This window comes from Macaca fascicularis, chromosome 12 (assembly GCF_037993035.2).
Source record: "Macaca fascicularis isolate 582-1 chromosome 12, T2T-MFA8v1.1".
NCBI classification, from domain to species: Eukaryota; Metazoa; Chordata; class Mammalia; order Primates; family Cercopithecidae; genus Macaca; species Macaca fascicularis.
The window spans coordinates 129,551,617-129,569,906 of record NC_088386.1 but is presented as its reverse complement, the minus strand read 5'-3'; the positions used below and the strand labels follow the sequence as shown (position 1 = coordinate 129,569,906).

At 37.6% G+C, this 18,290-nt stretch overlaps 1 protein-coding gene across 1 annotated transcript in view; it reads right to left on the bottom strand.

Annotated features, from left to right (window-relative positions):
- UGT1A8 (UDP glucuronosyltransferase 1 family, polypeptide A8) overlaps positions 1–15,451 on the bottom strand; it is a 155,745-nt gene extending 140,294 nt beyond the window's left edge. Inside the window, 1 exon segment of the mRNA NM_001350023.1 lies at positions 14,572–15,451. Coding sequence (NP_001336952.1) covers positions 14,572–15,426 — 855 coding nt within the window. The 5' untranslated portion in view covers positions 15,427–15,451.
- Positions 15,452–18,290: the final 2,839 nt, after the last annotated feature.

Here is an 18,290-nt window from a genome sequence, read left to right as displayed (position 1 = left end):
AGTTCTGGCCAGGACAATCAGGCAAGAGAAAGAAATATAGGGTATTCAAATAGGAAGAGAGGAAGTCCAATTGTCTCTGTTTGCAAATGACATGATTGTATATTTAGAAAATCCCATCATCTCAGTACAAAATCTTCTTAAGCTGATAAGCAACTTCAGAAAAGTCTCAGGATACAAAATCAATGTGCAAAAATCACAAGCATTCCTATATAGTAGTAATAGAAAAACAGAGAGCCAAATCATGAGTAAACTTCCATTCACAATTGCTACAAACAGAATAAAATACCTAGGAATACAACTTACAAGCGATGGGAAGGACCTCTTCAAGATGAACTACAAACCACTGCTCAAGGAAACAAGAGAGGACACAAACAAAGGGAAAAACATTCCATGTTCATGGATAGGAAGACTCAATATCATGAAAATGGTCATACTGCCCAAGGTAATTTATACATTCAATGCTATCCCATCAAGCTACCATTGACTTTCCTCACAGAATTAGAAAAAACTACTTTAAATTTCATATGGAACTAAAAAAGAGCCTGCATAGCTAAGACAATCCTAAGCAAAAAGAACAAAGCTGGAGGCATCACGCTGCCTGACTTCAAGCTATACTACAAGGCTACAGTAACCAAAACCGCATGGTACTGGTACCCAAACAGATTTATAGATCAATGGAACAGAACAGAGGCCTCAGAAATTATACCACACATCTACAACCATCTGATCTTTGACATACCTGACAAAAACAAGCAATGGGGAAAGGATTCCCTATTTAATAAATGGTGTTGGGAAAACTGGTTAGCAATATGCAGAAAACTGAATCTGGACCCCTTCCTTACACCTTACACAAAAATTAACTCAAGATGGATTAAAGACTTAAACGTAAGACCTAAAACCATGAAAACTCTAGAAAAAAACCTAGGCAATACCATTCAGGACGTAGGCATGGGCAAAGACTTCATAACTAAAACATCAAAAGCAATGGCAACAATAGCCAAAATTAAGAAATGGGATCTAATTAAACTAAAGAGCTTCTGCACAGCAAAAGAAACTATCATCAGACTGAACAGGCAACCTACACAATGGGAGAAAAATTTTGCAATCTATCCATCTGATAAAGGGCTAATATCCAGAGTTTGCAAGGAACTTAAATTTACAAGAAAAAAACAACCCCATCAAAAAGTGGGTGAAGGATATGAACAGACACTTCACAAAAGAAGACATTTATACAACCAACAAACATATCAAAACAGCTCATCATCACTGGTCATTAGAGAAATGCAAATCAAAACGACAATGAGATACCATCTCATGCCAGTTAGAATGGCGATCATTAAAACTCAGGAAAGAACAGATGCTGGAGAGGATGTGGAGAAATAGGAACGTTTTTACATTGTCGGTAGGAGTTCAACCATTCTGGAAGACAGTGTGGCGATTCCTCAAGGATCTAGAACCAGAGATACCATTTGATCCAGCAATCCCATTACTGGGTATATACCCAAAGGATTATGAATCATTCTACTACAAAGCACATGCACATGTATTTTATTGCAGCACTATTCACAATAGCAAAGACTTGGAACCAATGCAAATGACCATCAATGATAGAGTGGATAAAGAAAATGTGGCACATATACACCATGGAATACTATGCAGCCATAAAAAAGGATGAGTTCATGTCCTTTGCCGGGACATGGATGAAGTTGGAAACTATCATTCTCAGCAAACTAACACAAGAACAGAGAACCAAACACTGCATGTTCTCATGCACAGTGGGAGTTGGACAATGAGAACACATGGATGCAGAGAGGGGAACATCACACAATCACACACTGGGGCCTGTTGCAAGGTGAGGGCCTAGGGGATGGACAGCATTAGGAGAAATACCTAATGTAGATGACGGGTTGATGGGTGCGGCAAACCACCATGGCATGTGTATACCTATGTAACAAACCTACACATTCTGCACATGTATCCCAGACCTTACAGTATTTAAAGAAAAAAAAAAAAAAAAGAGTTTCAGAGCAGGAAAAAAAAAAAAAAGTATGCACCACCATGGCACATGTTTACCTATGTAACAAACCTGAAAATCTTCCACGTGTACCCCAGAAATAAAAATAAAAATTAAAAAGAAAAGTACATGCCATCTCCCCCATTTCTCTCTTGCTCTTGCTATGTGACATGCCAGCTCCCCATCACCTTCTGTCATGATTGTAAGCTTCCTGAGGCCTCACCTGAAGCAGATGCTAGCACCATGTTTCGTGTAAAGACTGCAAAACTGTGAACCAATTAAACCTCTTTTCTTTATAAATTACCCAGCCTCAGCTATCCTTTATAGCAATCCAAGCAAACAAATACAGCCTTGCACAAAGAAAATCAACCGAAATATTTGTTGCATTGGACAGAATTATATTCTGCAGGTTTTCTTGATACCTTCATGGACGAGCTAAGCAGTGTGTGTCAGGTAACACCTTAAAGAACATTTAGTGAGAGATTCTGCAGACAACCTCGGGGTATAATCCTTGTGCGAGCACAAGATGGCTCCTTTCAGGACACCCTGTTACTAGACATTTGCTTAGTCTCCTTTTCTTTTGGTGTCTGGGGCACTTGTAGATGACTGTCCTTGAAAAACAAACATGACGGTGAGTGATCTACCTTCCCTGGAGGCTTACTTCCGAGCAGAAATCAATGAAATGGAAAATATATTCAAAACATAGACGAAATTAATGAAACCAAAGCTGGTTTGTTGAGAAAATTAATGAAGCCAAAGCTGGTTTGCTGAGATCAATTAATTTAGTAAAGCTCTAGCCACCTTGATCTAAAAAAAATGAGAGAAGAAATAAATTATCGATATCAGGAATGAGAGAGGTGGTATCACCATAGATTCTACAGATATTAAAATGTTAAGAGAATATCATGAACAAGTTTATGCCAAAAAAAGTCTGCAACTTAGATGGAATGGACACATTTTGTTAAAGATACAAACTGCTAGACTTTTCACAAAAATAAATGCATAACCCCAACAGAAGTAACCTGCATCTTTTTTTTTTTTTGAGATGGAGTCTCACTCTGTCACCCAGGCTGGAGTGCAGTGGCCAGATCTCAGCTCACTGCAAGCTCTGCCTCCCGGGTTTACACCATTCTCCTGCCTCAGCCTCCCGAGTAGCTGGGACTCAAGACGCCCGCCACCTCGCCCAGCTAGTTTTTTGTATTTTTTAGTAGAGATGGGGTTTCACCGTGTTAGCCAGGTTGATCTGCTGACCTCGTGATCTGCCCATCTCGGCCTCCCAAAGTGCTGGGATTACAGGCTTGAGCCACCACACCCGGCTGTATCCTGTATATTTTAAATTTAATTTAGATTTGTAATTCACACCTTCCCTCACAAAACAAAGCTCAGATGACATCACTGATGAATCCGGCAAACATTGAAGAATAAATAATACCAATTATTCACAAACTGGTTCTAAAAACTGAAGCCTACAGGATTTCCTAATTCATTTGACGAGACCAGCATTATCACAGTACCAAAACCAGATAAAGACATTATAAGATAGGAAAATTACAGACCCTCATGAGCTTAGATGCAAAAATTTTAAACAAAATATTGGCAAGTCAACTTCTGTAATATTTTAAAATAGGTACTACACAAAAAGATTATACACCATAACCAAGTGGGGTTTATCCGAGGAATGCAAGGCTGGTTTGACATTAGAAAATTAATCGAGGTTGTGCCACCATGTTCATAGCAGCATAACTCACAACAGCCAAGAAGTGGAAACAACCCAAGCAAAAATGTGGTGTAGGTATACAGAATGAAATATTATTCAGCCTTAGAAAGGAAGAAAATTCTGACATATGCTAACATGAATGAACCTTAAGGATATTGTGCAGAGTGAACTAAGCTAATCACAAAATGACAAATGCTGTATGATTCTACTTATATGAAGTATCTAAAATAGTCAAATTCGTAGAATAAAAGAGTGAAATGATGGTTGGCAAGGGCTGAGAGGAGGGGAGAATGGAGAATTATATTTTAATGGGTCCAAAGTTTCAGTTTGGGAAGATGAAGAGAGTTCTGGAGATGAATGGTGGTATTGGTTGCACAGCAATGTGAATGTACTCAATACTGAACTGTGTACCTAAAGTGATGAAGATGATTCATTTTATGCTATGTGTATTTCACCATAATTAATGATAAAATAAATAATTTTATAAATCAATTAAAGTAACATACCACATAAATAAACTAAAAAAGTATAAGCATACAATTATCTCAATAGGTATGGAAAAAGTGTTTGACAAAAATCCAAAATCCACATGTGATAAAAAATTCTCAAAAAACTCAGAAAAAAAAAGAGGAGTATCTTAAACTAATGAAGGGCATCTTGGAGGAACCCACAGCTAACATCATCCTTAATGGTGAAAGACTGAATGCTCCACTCCTCAAGTCAAACACACGCCGAGGACGGGGGCCCTCCCCACTTCTACTCAACATTGTTCTTCAGGTTCCAGCCAGTGCAGTCAAGGAAGAAAAAGAAGGAAAGAGTATCTAGATTGTAAAGAAAAAAATAAAAAGGTCTCATTCACAGACAACATGTTTATGTATGTAGGAATAATAACAACTCTACAAAAATCTCCTAGAACAAATACATTAACTTTAGCATGGTTGCAAGATACAATACTTAAAAATTAATCTTATTTCTATATACAGTTGACATTGAACAGTAGGGTTTTGAACTGTGTGGATCCACTTATATGCAGATTTTTATAGATAAATATATTGCAAACTTTTTTATAGATAGATTTTTATTTATTTTATTTTATAATCTAAAAAAACAGATTTTTATAGATAAATATATTGCAAAGAAACTTCCAACAGTTTGAAAAAACGTACACATAAACCACATAAACTAGAAATATCTAAAAATTTTTTAAAGGTAGGTATGCCATTAATGCATAAAGCATGTGTAGATACTACTCTATTTTATTATTTATTACTTTAAAATATGCACAAATCTATAAAAAATTATTAAAACACACGCAAACACTTCCAGACTGTACAGTGCATCATTAGCACTGGAAAGAAATACAAACAAATGTATAGATGCAGCATTAAATCTTAACTGCACAAAATTACCTATAGTATATACTACACTACTGTAATAATTTTGTAGCTACCTCCTGTTGCTCTTCCAGTGAGCTGAAGTGTGGGTTAAATGCATGTGATATAACACTTACACTCTCTGAGCATTTCATCTCTCCAATAAATTGCATGTCAGAGTAAAAGTGATCTCTCATGGCTCTACTGTATTTTTCATCATGTTTACTGCAATATTGTAAACCTTGAATACCATCATGGGACTACAGAGCACCACTAATGATACTGGAATTACTCCCAAGAAGCAAAGAATTACCAAAAAAGTCAAATTGCTTGATTGGTACCATAGACTGAGCTCTACCATGGTGATTGCCTGCCATTTCAAAATAAATGAAGCTAGACAAGGACCACTGGAAAAAAAAGAAAGAAAGAAGGAAAGAAGGAAGGGAGGGAGGGAGAGAGGGAGGGAGGGAGATTCATGAAGACATTGCTGCAGCAATGCCAGCAGGAGTCAAACCTTGCATTTTTTTCTGAAATACCTTTTGTCTCATATTGAAAATGCAGCTTTAATGTGAGTGTAGCATTGCTATAAGAAAGGCTTATTTATAGATGCCATTGTGATTTGAGAAAAGCAAAGTCATTATATGACAACTTAAAGCAAAAAAGAGGTGAAGAATCCAAAATTGGAGAATTTAATGGCAGCAAAGGATGGTTTGCTAGTTTTTTGTCAAGATAACAGAAGCAGCTTCTGCCAAGCAAAAGGAGACAAATGAGTTCCCAGACGCCACGAAGAAAATTATTGAGGAGGAAGGATATCTGCCTGAACAGGTTTTTAATGCAGATGACAGTGCCCTATTGTGGAAAAAACAAAAACAAAAACAAGATGACACAAAAGACATTTATTAGCGAGGAAGTAAACCAAGCACCAGAATGCAAGGCAGAAAGGGATAGGCTAACTCTACTGTTTTATGTAAACACAGTCAAGTTTACACTCAGGACTGACCTCATGTGTAGAACTGCCCACCCTTAAGCCTTGAGGGGACAAGATCGACACCCACTGACAGATTTTTGGTTGTACAACAAGAAGGCCTACACAACAAGAACATTTTTTCTGGATTGGTTCCATCAATGCTTTGTCCCTGAAGGCAGAAAATGTATTGCCAGTAAGGAACTGTCTTTTAAAGTTCTTCTGATATTGGACAATGCCCCTACTCACCCAGAACCCATGAGTTCAACACGGAAGCTGTCAAAGTGGTCTACCTGCTTCCAAACCCAACATCTCTAATTCAGTCTCTCAATCAGGGGTCATAAGGAACTTTAGAACTCATTACGCACACTTTTTTATGGAAAAGATTGTCAATACTATGGAAGAGAATCTGGATAGAGAATGTCATGAAAGTCCAGAAGGATTACACCATTGAAAATGCCATTGTTGTTACAGAAAGAGCTGTGAAAGCCACCAAGCCCCAAACAATACATTTCTTCTGGAGAAAACTGTGTCCAGATGTTGCACATGACTTCACAGGATTTATGACAGAGCCAATCAAGGAAGTCATGAAAGGGATTGTGTATTAAGCAACAAAATGTGGGGGATAAGGTGTTTCAAAATATGAATCTTGGAGAAATTCAAGAGTCAATAGACACTACACTCGAGGAATTAATAGAGGACCTGATGGAGATGAGTGCTTTCCAATAAGTACTTGATGAGAAAGAAGATGTAGAAGCAGCAGTGCCAGAAAAAAAAAAAAATGGCTTTACACAATATAAGCCTCATAGAAAGGCTTCCAATTATTTAAGACTGCTATTGACTTCTATTACAACATGAACCTTTCTATGATATGGGCACTGAAACCAAAGCAAGTGGGGAAGAAGGATTAGTACTGTATAAAAGCATTTTTAAATAAATCAAAGAGAAAAAAATAGACAGCAATTACGATGTATTTCCATAAGTTTACACCAAGTGCACCTGCCTGTCCTGCCTCCCCTTCCACCTCCTCTACCTCTTCTGCTTCTGCCACCCTGAGACAGCAAGACCAACATCTACTCCTCCTCCTCCTCCTCCTCCTCCTCCACAGCCCACTCAATGGAAGATGATGAAGACGGAGACCTTTTTGATGATTCACTTCCGCTTATACATATTCAACTTTTATTTTAGATTCAAGAGTACATACGCAGGTTACCTGAGTATATTGCGTGATGCTGACGTTTGGGGCATGATTGCTCCCATCACCCAAGTACTGAACATAGTACCCAATAGTTTTTCAACTCCTGCACCCCTTCCTCTCCCCTTTAGAGTCCATAGTGTCTATTGTTGCCATCTTTATGCCCATGAGTACCCACTGTTTGGCTCCCACTTCTAAGTGAGAACACATGGTATTTGGTGTTCTGTGTCTGTGTATATTTCCTTAGGATAATGACCTCCAGCTGCATCCATATTGTTACAAAGAACATGATTTCATTCTTTTTTTATGACTGCATATTCCATGGTGTATATGTTCCACGTTTTCTTCATCTAAGCCACTGTTGACGAGCACCTAGGTTGATTTCATGTCTTTTCTATTCTGAATAGAGATGCAATGAACATACCAGTGCATGTGTTTCTTGGTAAAATGATTTTATATATATATAAAACTTCTATTTTATTGGTGGTGTCTATTGACTTCTTTGGGAAATCTCCAAACTACTTCCCACAGGGGATGAACTAATTTGCATTCCCACCACCAACAGTGTACAACTGGTCCCCTTTCTCAGCAGCTTCGCAAGCATCTATTGTTTCTTGACTTTTTAATAATAGCCATTCTAACTGGTGTGAGATGATATCTCATTGTGGTTTTGACTTTCATTTCTCTGATGATTAGTGATACTGGGCATTTTTTCATATGTTATGTTTTTAAATAACATTTTCTTTTCTCTAGCTTTCTTTATTGTAATAATATAAGATATAATACTAACAACATTCAAAATATGTGTTAATTGACTGTTTATGCAACTGGTAAGGCTTTTGGTAAATAGTTGGCTGTTAGTAGTTATGTTTTTGGAGAATCAAAAGATCTGTGTGGATTTTTTGCTTCAGCGGGTTGGTCCGCTTCATTCCCATATTGTTCAGGGGTCAACTATACTAGCAATGAACAATTAAAAATTGGAATAAAAATATCACTTAAATAGCATCAAAAACATGAAACACTTAGGAATATATCTGACAAAAAATGTGAAAGACTGTACACTGAAAATTACAGAACACTGATGAGGGACTTAAATAGATATGTTAATGAATTGGAAAACTCAAAATTGATAAGATGTTGTTTCTCCCCAGTTGATCTATAAATTCAATACAATCCCAATCAAACCAAACTGAAAAACTTATTCTAAAATCCATACGGTCATGTAGCAGACCTATAATAGCAAAAACAATTTGAAAAAAATTGGTAACACTACCTCATTTCAAGATTATCACAAAGCTACAGTAATCAAATATTTCACAAATATTTCAGTGGAGCAGAACACAAAGTCTAGAAATACATGCACAGATGTATGAACAGCCAAGTTTTTACAAAGGTACAAGCAATGCATTGGAGAACAGGCCACTCTTTTCTACACGCAAGAAAACAAGAAAAGACCTCTGTGTCTTCCTACCAAAAACCTATAACCCCAGTTTAACCATGATAAAAATGTCAAACACACACTGAGGAACATTCTATAGGACACCTGACCAGGACTGCTCAAAACTGCCCAAGTCACCAAAAACAGGGGAAGTCTGAGAAACCGTCACAGACTGGAAGAGACTAAGGAGACATGATGACTACATTTCAGGTGGTATCAATGGGATCCCATAAAAGAACAGTGATATTAAGTAAAAATCAATGAAATCTGAAGGAAACAGACTTTAGCTCATCATAACGTGTCAATATTGGTGAATGAGTTGCGATGGATGTGCCATAGAAACATAAGATATAACAATGGGGAAACTGGACACAGGATAGATAAGAATTCTCTAAATTATTTGTTGCAACCTTGCTATAAACCTCTATTTATTCTACAATGAAGTATTTGTAAGGAAAGTCACTCAACAGACTGTGAGAAAATATTTGCGGGACCCATGTGGATGCACATGGTGAAGGATTCATCAGAGGCATGGTGGGAGACAGCTGGATGATCTCTGCAAATGGTCTGGAGTCTGATGCTGGACCTGAAGGACCCCAGGGTGGGTCTTCCGTTGAAGAGACTATTCTGTCCCATTTGAATGATCTTGACACACTTATCAAAATTTGACACCTTGTCAATTGGCCAAGAATATATGGGTTTATTTCTGAATTCTCCATTCTATTCCATTGATCTATATGGAAAGATGTTGTTCCAGAAAATGGGGGAAATTTAATTATGGACTGGAAATGAGATAATATTAAAGAATTTTTATTGCCTTAGATATGATAATGATATTGTGGCTATGTAACAAATGTTTCTTATTTTTCGTATTTAATTATTCAGTGATGGAATGACATGCCAAGAATTTCTTTTTAAAATGACACAAACTGGGGGTTGAAAGGTAATGTCTAGCAAGATGGCATTCACAATTACTACAAAGAGAATAAAATACCTAGGAATACAACTTACAACGGGTATGAAGACCTCTTCAAGGAGAACTACAAACCACTGCTCAACAAAATAAGAGGACACAAACAAATGGAAGAACATTCCATGCTCATGGATATGAAGAATCAATATCGTAAAAATGGCCATGCTGCCCAAGGTAATTTATAGATTCAATGCTATCCCATCAAGCTACCATTGACTTTCTTCATAGAATTAGAAAAAACTACTTTAAATTTCATATGGAACTAAAAAAGAGCCTGCATAGCCAAGACAATCCTAAGCAACAAGAACAAAGCTGGAGGCATCACGCTACCTGACTTCAAACTATACTACAAGGCTACAGTAACCAAAACAGCATGGTACTGGTGCCCAAACAGATATATAGACCAATGGAACAGAATGGAGGCCTCAGGAATAACACCACACATCCCCAACCTTCTGATCTTTGACAAACCTGACAAAAACAAGAAAAGGGGGAAAGATTCCCTATTTAATAAATGGTGTTGGGAAAACTGGCTAGCCATATGTAGAAAGCTGAAACTGGATCCCTTCCTTACACCTTAGAGAAAAATTAACTCAAGATGGATTAAAGACTTAAATGTAAGACCTAAAACCATAAAAACCCTTGAAGAAAACCTAGGCAATACCATTCAGGACATAGGCATGGGCAAAGACTTCATGACTAAAACACCAAAAGCAATGGCAACAAAAGCCAAAATTGACAAATGTGATCTAATTAAACCAAAGAGCTTCTGCACAGCAAAAGAAACTATCATCAGACTGAACAGGCAACCTACACAATGGGAGAACATTTTTGCAATCAATCCACCTGGCAAAGGGCTAATAGCCAGAATCTACAAAGAAGTCAAACAAATTTACAAGAAAAAAAACAACCCATTCAAAAGTGGGCAAAGGATATGAACAGACACTTCTCAAAAGAAGACATTTATGCAGCAAACAGACATATGAAAAAATGTTCATCATCACTGGTCATCACAGAAATGCACATCAAAACCACAATGAGATACCATCTCATGCCAGTTAGAATGGCGATCATTAAAAAGTCAGGAAACAACAGATGCTGGAGGGGATGTGGAGAAATAGGAACGCTTTTACTCCGTTGGTGGGAGTGTAAATTAGTTCAACCATTGTGGAAGACAGTGTGGCAATTCCTCAAGGATCTAGAACTAGAAATACCATTTGACCCAGCGATCTCATTACTGGGTATATACCCAAAGGATTATAAATCATGGTACTATAAAGACACATGCACACATATGTTTATTGCAGCACTATTCACAATAGCAAAGACTTGGAACCAACCCAAATGTCCATCAATGATAGACTGGATAAAGAAGATGTGGCACATACACACCATGGAATACTATGCAGCCATAAAAAAGGATGAGTTCATGTCCTTTGCAGGGACATGGATGAAGCTGGAAACTATCATTCTCAGCAAACTATCACAAGGACAGAAAACCAAACAGCGTATATTCTCACTCATAAGTAGGAATTGAACAATGAGAACACATGGACACAGGGAACATCACACACCAGGGCCTGTCAGGGGGTGGGGGGCTGGGGAAGGGATAGCATTAGGAGAAATACCTAATGGAAATGACGAGTTGATGGGTGCAGCAAACCAACATGGCACATGTATACCTATGTAACAAACCTGCACATTGTGTACATGTACCCTAGAACTTAAAGTATAATAAAAAAGATTGACACAAATTTCTCTTTTAAAAAAGTTTTCTTTAAAGACAGGAAAAAAGGGATAGATGAATCAGTTCAGCAAAATAGTGAAAATTATTTAACCTAAGATTGATATACGGGTGGTCATGACACTAAGTCTCTCTTTTGTGTGTGTTGAACACTTTGAAAATAAAAACTTGAAGTAAACAATTTTAGTGGGAGGCCTTAGTCTTGTCCACCAAAAGCTAACTTTGAATTTGGATCTTGAACTGGAGCCAGAAACTTAGAGCAATGGGGGAAGCACAGATCTTTTCTTGCTCTGTAACCATATCCCATCCCCAGGTCTGCAGAGCTGAACCTACCATGGATGGTATAGACGGAGCCTGAATTCTTTTCACCTAAAACCAGTCATCAATTCTGTTGGAACTAACCAAAAATTCAAAGAGACTAGGAGTGACTTCCTCTTTTTCTCATTAAAACTATTTCAATGCTCTGCTGAATTGTTTACACATCATTAATCAACACACACATTAGAACGCTGAAATGCAAAAGAACAACCATACCAAATTATATAGTTTAAAAGTTTGTCCCCTCCAAATCTCATGTTGAAATTTGATCCCTGACGTTCGAGATGGGGTCATCTGCCATCCTTGTTAAAGTATTTAATTACATCCCTGGATGTAATTCTCCCGGATAGGCTCAAGGAGATTTTGTTACAGGAGACCTTCAAGAAAATCCCCTGTGCAGGGTCTGGGACACCGCACACAAACACACCTGCATATACACAAACACGTACATGTGCAAACACGTACTCTATCATTAAGTAATGCTCCCTTCTCATCAGACAGATGAGACTCAGACTCGAATCCTGTTTCCCAACAAGATGTAACCAACTGCATGCTTTTCCCAGACACATCCTGGCCTCTGAAACAAGGAAAGAGCAATATGCAGTGTCCATCCTTCTTTCAACGACAGTCGACTTTTACTTTTGTGGTTGGGCCACATCCAAGGCTCTTGACAGAAAGCCCTCTTTCAGATCTGAATTCCTCTGTGAGAATTCTGCTGGATTTACGGATATAATCATAAATATATACATTAATATACATAACCCTCTGCAACTATAAAAACTTTCATACATGTATATTCTTTAATAGATATATAAACACATTTATTTCTTATCTCATAAAAGATTTATAATCAAAATAAATGAAACCATATAGAGTTTAATGTTTCATTTTTTATGTATATCTCCCTATCATAGGTGATATAAAATCATATATAGGGTTTTATATCTCTAAAGGCCTCTGGGTGACCCTGTGAGCCATAATGAACTCAGTGTGGGTTCAGGAAGTGGCAGAGCCTCACCCTCAGCCACAGATGTGGTGTGTAGGCAACACATGGATGGTGCTTGGTACTGTAATTAATGGAGGATAAAGAGGAGAAAAGTGCTTTGATAAGTCCAACCTCTTAAGAGTCCTTCAACTTGCATCTCCTCGCCCGGTCTGGCCAAGAACTGAAAGTCATGCCTAATTTTGAAAGGCCTACAACTGTAGTCTTCCTGCTTTTTAGAAAGAGCATTATTTCACTTTCCCATGAGTAGGCTGAAAGGTCACTCTTTTACCAAACATCTGCCAATGACAGATATGACTGTGTTACAAAGTCTACTGAACATTGTAATCAGCCACAGCAATAGACAAAAATGTATACTCCATCCCTAATAAAATAATATAATGAGATGAGACACCAAGTGATTCATCTGGATTTAGCAACTGTGCATTTGCCAGAATCTTATTCTGGTATTTTTCAAGGATTTTTCAGTCAAAAGTGACCGAATTCCTATTTAAACTGGCTACTCTAACAATATTACTCAGTAATGTTTTGGAAGTATATGCTCCAGCAAAGCAAAAGAAGCAGTATAAATATCAGAGAAGGGAATTACTTGCAGATGGTAGGGTATATTGTACATCTAATGCATACTAATAAATAATAAAAAAAGTTAGTAATGTTGCTGGATACAAGATACATGTGCAAAAACCCCAATAGTCAGTTAAATGTAGAAATGGAAAATTTGCCCTGTAAAAAAATAGTTTCAAAAATAATAAAATGCCAAGGAATAAATGTTAATAACAAACATAAAATGCTTATATAGTGAAAAATTTTATTTAGGTATATAAAACAAGATCTGAATAAATAGTGAGACTTACATATTCCTGAACAGGATGACTTAATAGTAAAAAGATGCCAATCCTTCTCAACTTAGGAAAACCCTATAACCCTACATGTAAGACTCTAGTCTACTAAGATAAAAGCAAGAATATAGAAAAATATTCACATAAGGAAATTATTAAAGAGTGTTTACATGGCCTTATTCATAAAAGCAAAAAATGGAAAATGCCTAAAGATATATCAATACTAATTGGTTAAAAAAAAACTACATAGCATCCAAAGTAAAGACTATTAAACGAACTTGTCAAATCTGTCTGTATTTGTCTATAAAGGAATCTATTATTTATTTGCAAATGAAAAATGCAAGGTAAAGAAATATATCTCTAACCTAATACAAGATTTTATTTTAACAAAATAGGTATGAGAATTTACATTAGATATTGCGTATAACTAAAATGCTTTTTTTTTTAAATGAAAAGAATGTACACAAAACTGCTAAGAGCATTTCCTCTAGGGGTCACAAAAATTAGCAATAAAGGGAAGTTTCATTTCTTACTGTGGTTTTTGGTGCTTTTCTAAACACAGTACTCAAAAACGTAGGCTGAATAGAACCTATAATTTTTAAATTATATATACACAACTGAAACACTTTTTTAATGAAAAGAATGTATGCAAAACTGCTAAGAGCATTTGCTCTCAGGGGTCACATAGAATTTGCAAAAAAGAGAAGTTCCATTTCTTACTGCGGTTGTTGGTACTTTTCTAAACATAGTACTCAAAAATGTAGGCTGAATATGATGTATAATTTTTAAATTATATATACACACTTTCAAGAAGGGCAGTTTTATAAAATTTGGTAACTGACAAGTACATGAATTGGCACAAAATAATTTGTTAAACTGGAAAGAAATTTGAAATGCAACAAACCAAAATGTCAAATCACAGTTCAGTAAGGAATCTTTTTTTAATTTACAAAGCCAGATTATTCTTAATGTGCTAAAGGAGAGATGACTTACCATAGGCACTGGCTTTCCCTGATGGCAGTTGATACCACCAATGAAGACCATGTTGGGCATCACGGGTTTGGGATAGTCCAAAACAAAGTCCGTTCGCAACAACCAAATTGATGTGTGGCTGTAGAGATCATATGCCGTGACAGGTGTTTGGAGAATTTCAGAGGCTATTTCTAGGGCATTTTTGAAAAAATACTTGCAAAATAAATGTTCCTCCAAGTGCATGACATGGTTCCATACTCTCTCCTTGAAAGTCATGGCATCTGAGAACCCTAAGAGAATTCTGGGGACATAGGAAAGAGGAGCAGGGCACTGTGCACCTTCTTCAAGATAGTGGCAAAATATTCCCCTGGCAAAGACCACAGAGGGGAGGGAGAAATATTTGGCAAGAATTAAGCCACAGCCATCAAAAGGATCCAGAAACACCGCATCAAAAGAACTCTCCTTTAAATATTCTACCAATTTTTGGTCATTAAACAAACTCCTGCAATGCGAAAAAAATAAATCAAAAAAACCATTGGATGAACTCAGAAATAGAGAAAAGAAACTTCGTAATTGTGCTTTCCATTGAGCATGGGCGAAAGTCATGAATTCCCGGTCCAGATCCTCCAGAGTGTATGAGGTTGAATAAGTCTTCACTGTGCAATTCAGTGATCTTCCCAGTTGCCAACTCACCTCTGGCATGACTACCACCACCTCATGCCCCCTGAGGATAAGCTTCTCCACCACCGACTGCATGGTGAACCAATGGCTCCCATCCATGGGCACTACCAGCAGCTTCCCTGCCTCAGCAAATCCACAGGTCAGCAGCAGAGAAACACATAGGAAAACAGGGCTGGTCCACCGTGTGCGAGCCATCAGAGAACTGCAGCCCGAGCCAGCAGCTGGGTTTCTAATCTCCTATGATACAGTAGGCGGAAGAAGTACAGGCACAAAACCTGACCTCAATAGAGGGTGTGTATTTATCCTTTCATAAAAATAAAAAAAAAAATCATACTCACTGCCAATGATTTACTCCTAAGAACAAGAATATATGAGTATCATTTGTTGAGATACCTACTTGTATGTTTTCCAGACAAGACTATCTTATGGTCTCCGCCTTGGACAGATCATGCCCAGTGCTGCAATGTGAGTTTAGAAACAGAATTACTAAGCAATGCTTTTGGACCTTGAAAATTCAGAAAGATAAAGTGAAAGTAAATTTGAATAAAGCTAATATTTTTGGAATATATCCCAAAACAAAATTCAGATTTTAACTTTAACCAACCAAATACTCTCTGTCCAGAAAGAAATTGGCATCCTATGTGTCAAGGATTTCCTTAAGATAGTAAGGCCCTCAACACTGACCTCCCAACTGGCAAGAAATTGGGGCTCACGCACATCTCTGAAATACATAATCATTGCTGGTTGTCTTCTTCCGTATCCAAACCCTAAGAGGCCTCTGAAATGCCGAAATCAGATTGACAATCCTGCCTCCATGGACCACACCAGGGACTTGATGGAAAGTGACCATTGCCTATTTTAATGACTTTCCTCAGATACATCACATGCAGTGGGGAGTTGCTGGCCCAGTCCCTGAGCAAGCACTCTGCTGGGCTGCCTCTCTGTGACTGCTCTACTTTCACATTCTAAACATGCCATCACTCCAGTGCCCTCCTTCAGGAAAATATGTACTTGTCTCCCTCAGTCTACTGAGCACTCCCTGAGGTCAGTGGCGATGTCATCTTTGTGTTTTCACCCTCCTTTCACAGAACCCATGCTATGCCTTTGATATAGTTTGTATGTTTGTCCCCTCCATATATCATGGTCAACTATAATCCCCAGTGTTGAAGGTAAAGCATGGTGGGAGGTGTTTGGATCATGGGCGTGGATCCCTCATGAATGGCTTGGCACTGTCCTCCCAATAGTGAGTGATTTCTCACGAGATCTGGTTATTTAAAAGTATGTACCAAAAACACTCTTTAGGATATTATCCAGGAGAACTTCCCCAACCTAGCAAAACTGGCCAACATTCAAATTCAGGAAACACAGAGAACACCACAAAGATACTCCTCGAGAAGAGCAACACCAAGACACAGAATTGTCAGATTCATCAAGGTTAAAATGAAGGAAAAAATGTGAAGGGCAGCCAGAGAAAGGTCTGGTTACCCACAAAGGGAAGCCCATCAGACTAAAAGCAGATATCTCTGCAGAAACCCCACAAGCCAGAAGACACTGGGGGCCAATATTCAACATTCTTAAAGAAAAGAATTTTCAATCCAGAATTTCATATCCAGCCAAACTAAGCTTCATAAGCGAAGGAGAAATAAAATCCTTTACAGACAAGCAAATGCTGAAAGATTTTGTCACCACCAGGCCTGCCTTACAAGAGCTCCTGAAGGAAGCACTAAATACGGAAAGTAAAAATGGTTATCAGTCACTGCAAAAACATATCAAATTTAAAGGACAATTGACACTATAAAAAAACTGCATCAACTAATGGGCAATATAACCAGCTAGCATCATAATGACAGGATCAAAATCACACATAATAATATTAACGTTAAATGTAAATGGGCTAAATAACCCAGTTAAAAGACACACACTGGCAAATTGGATAAACAGTCAAGACCCATCAGTGTGCTGTACTCAGGAGACCCATCTCACATGCAAGACACTCATTGGCTCAAAATAAAGGGATGGAGGAATATTTACCAAGCAAATGGAAAGAAAAAAAAAAAGCAGGGGTTGTAATCCTAGTCTCTGATAAAACAGACTTTAAAATAACAAAGATCAAAAAGGACAAGGAAGGGCATTACATAATGGTAAAGAGATCAATGCAACAAGAACAGCTACCCATCCTAAATATATATGCACCCAATACAGGAGCACCTAGATTCATAAAGCAACTTTTTACAGACCTACGAAGAGACTTAGGCTCCCATACAATAATAGTGGGAGACTTTAACACCCCACTGTCAATATTAGACAGATCAATGAGACAGAAAAGTAGCAAGGATATTCAGGTAGCTCTGGATCAAGTAGACCTAATAGACATCTACAGAATTATCCACCCCAAATCAACAGAATATACATTCTTCTTGGCCCCACATCGCACTTATTCTAAAATCGACCACATAATTGGAAGTAAAACACTCCTCAGAAAATGAAAAAGAACGAAAATCATAAACAGTCTCTCAGACCACAGTGCAATCAAATTAGAACTCAGGATTAAGAAACTCACTCATAACCGCACAACTACATGGAAACTGAACAACTTGCTCCTGAATAACTACTGGGTAAATATTGAAATTAAGGCAGAAATAAATAAGTTCTTTGAAACCAATGAGAACAAAGACACAACATACCAGAATCTTTGGGACACAGCTAAAGCAGTGTTTAGAGGGAAATTTGTAGCACTAAAATGCCCACAGGAGATAGCAGGAAAGATCTAAAATCAAAACCCTAACAACACAATTAAAAGAACTAGAGAAGCAAGAGCAAACAAATTCAAAAGCTAGCAGAAGACAAGAAATAACTAAGATCAGAGCAGAACTGAAGGAGATAGAGACACACAATACTCTTCAAAAAATGTTTGAATCCAGGAGCTGGTTTTTTGAAAGATTAAAAAAATAGACCACTAGCCAGACTAATAAAGAAGAAAAGAGAGAAGAATCAATAGACACAATAAAAAATGATAAAAGGGAGATCACCGCTGATCCCACAGAAATAAACTACCACCA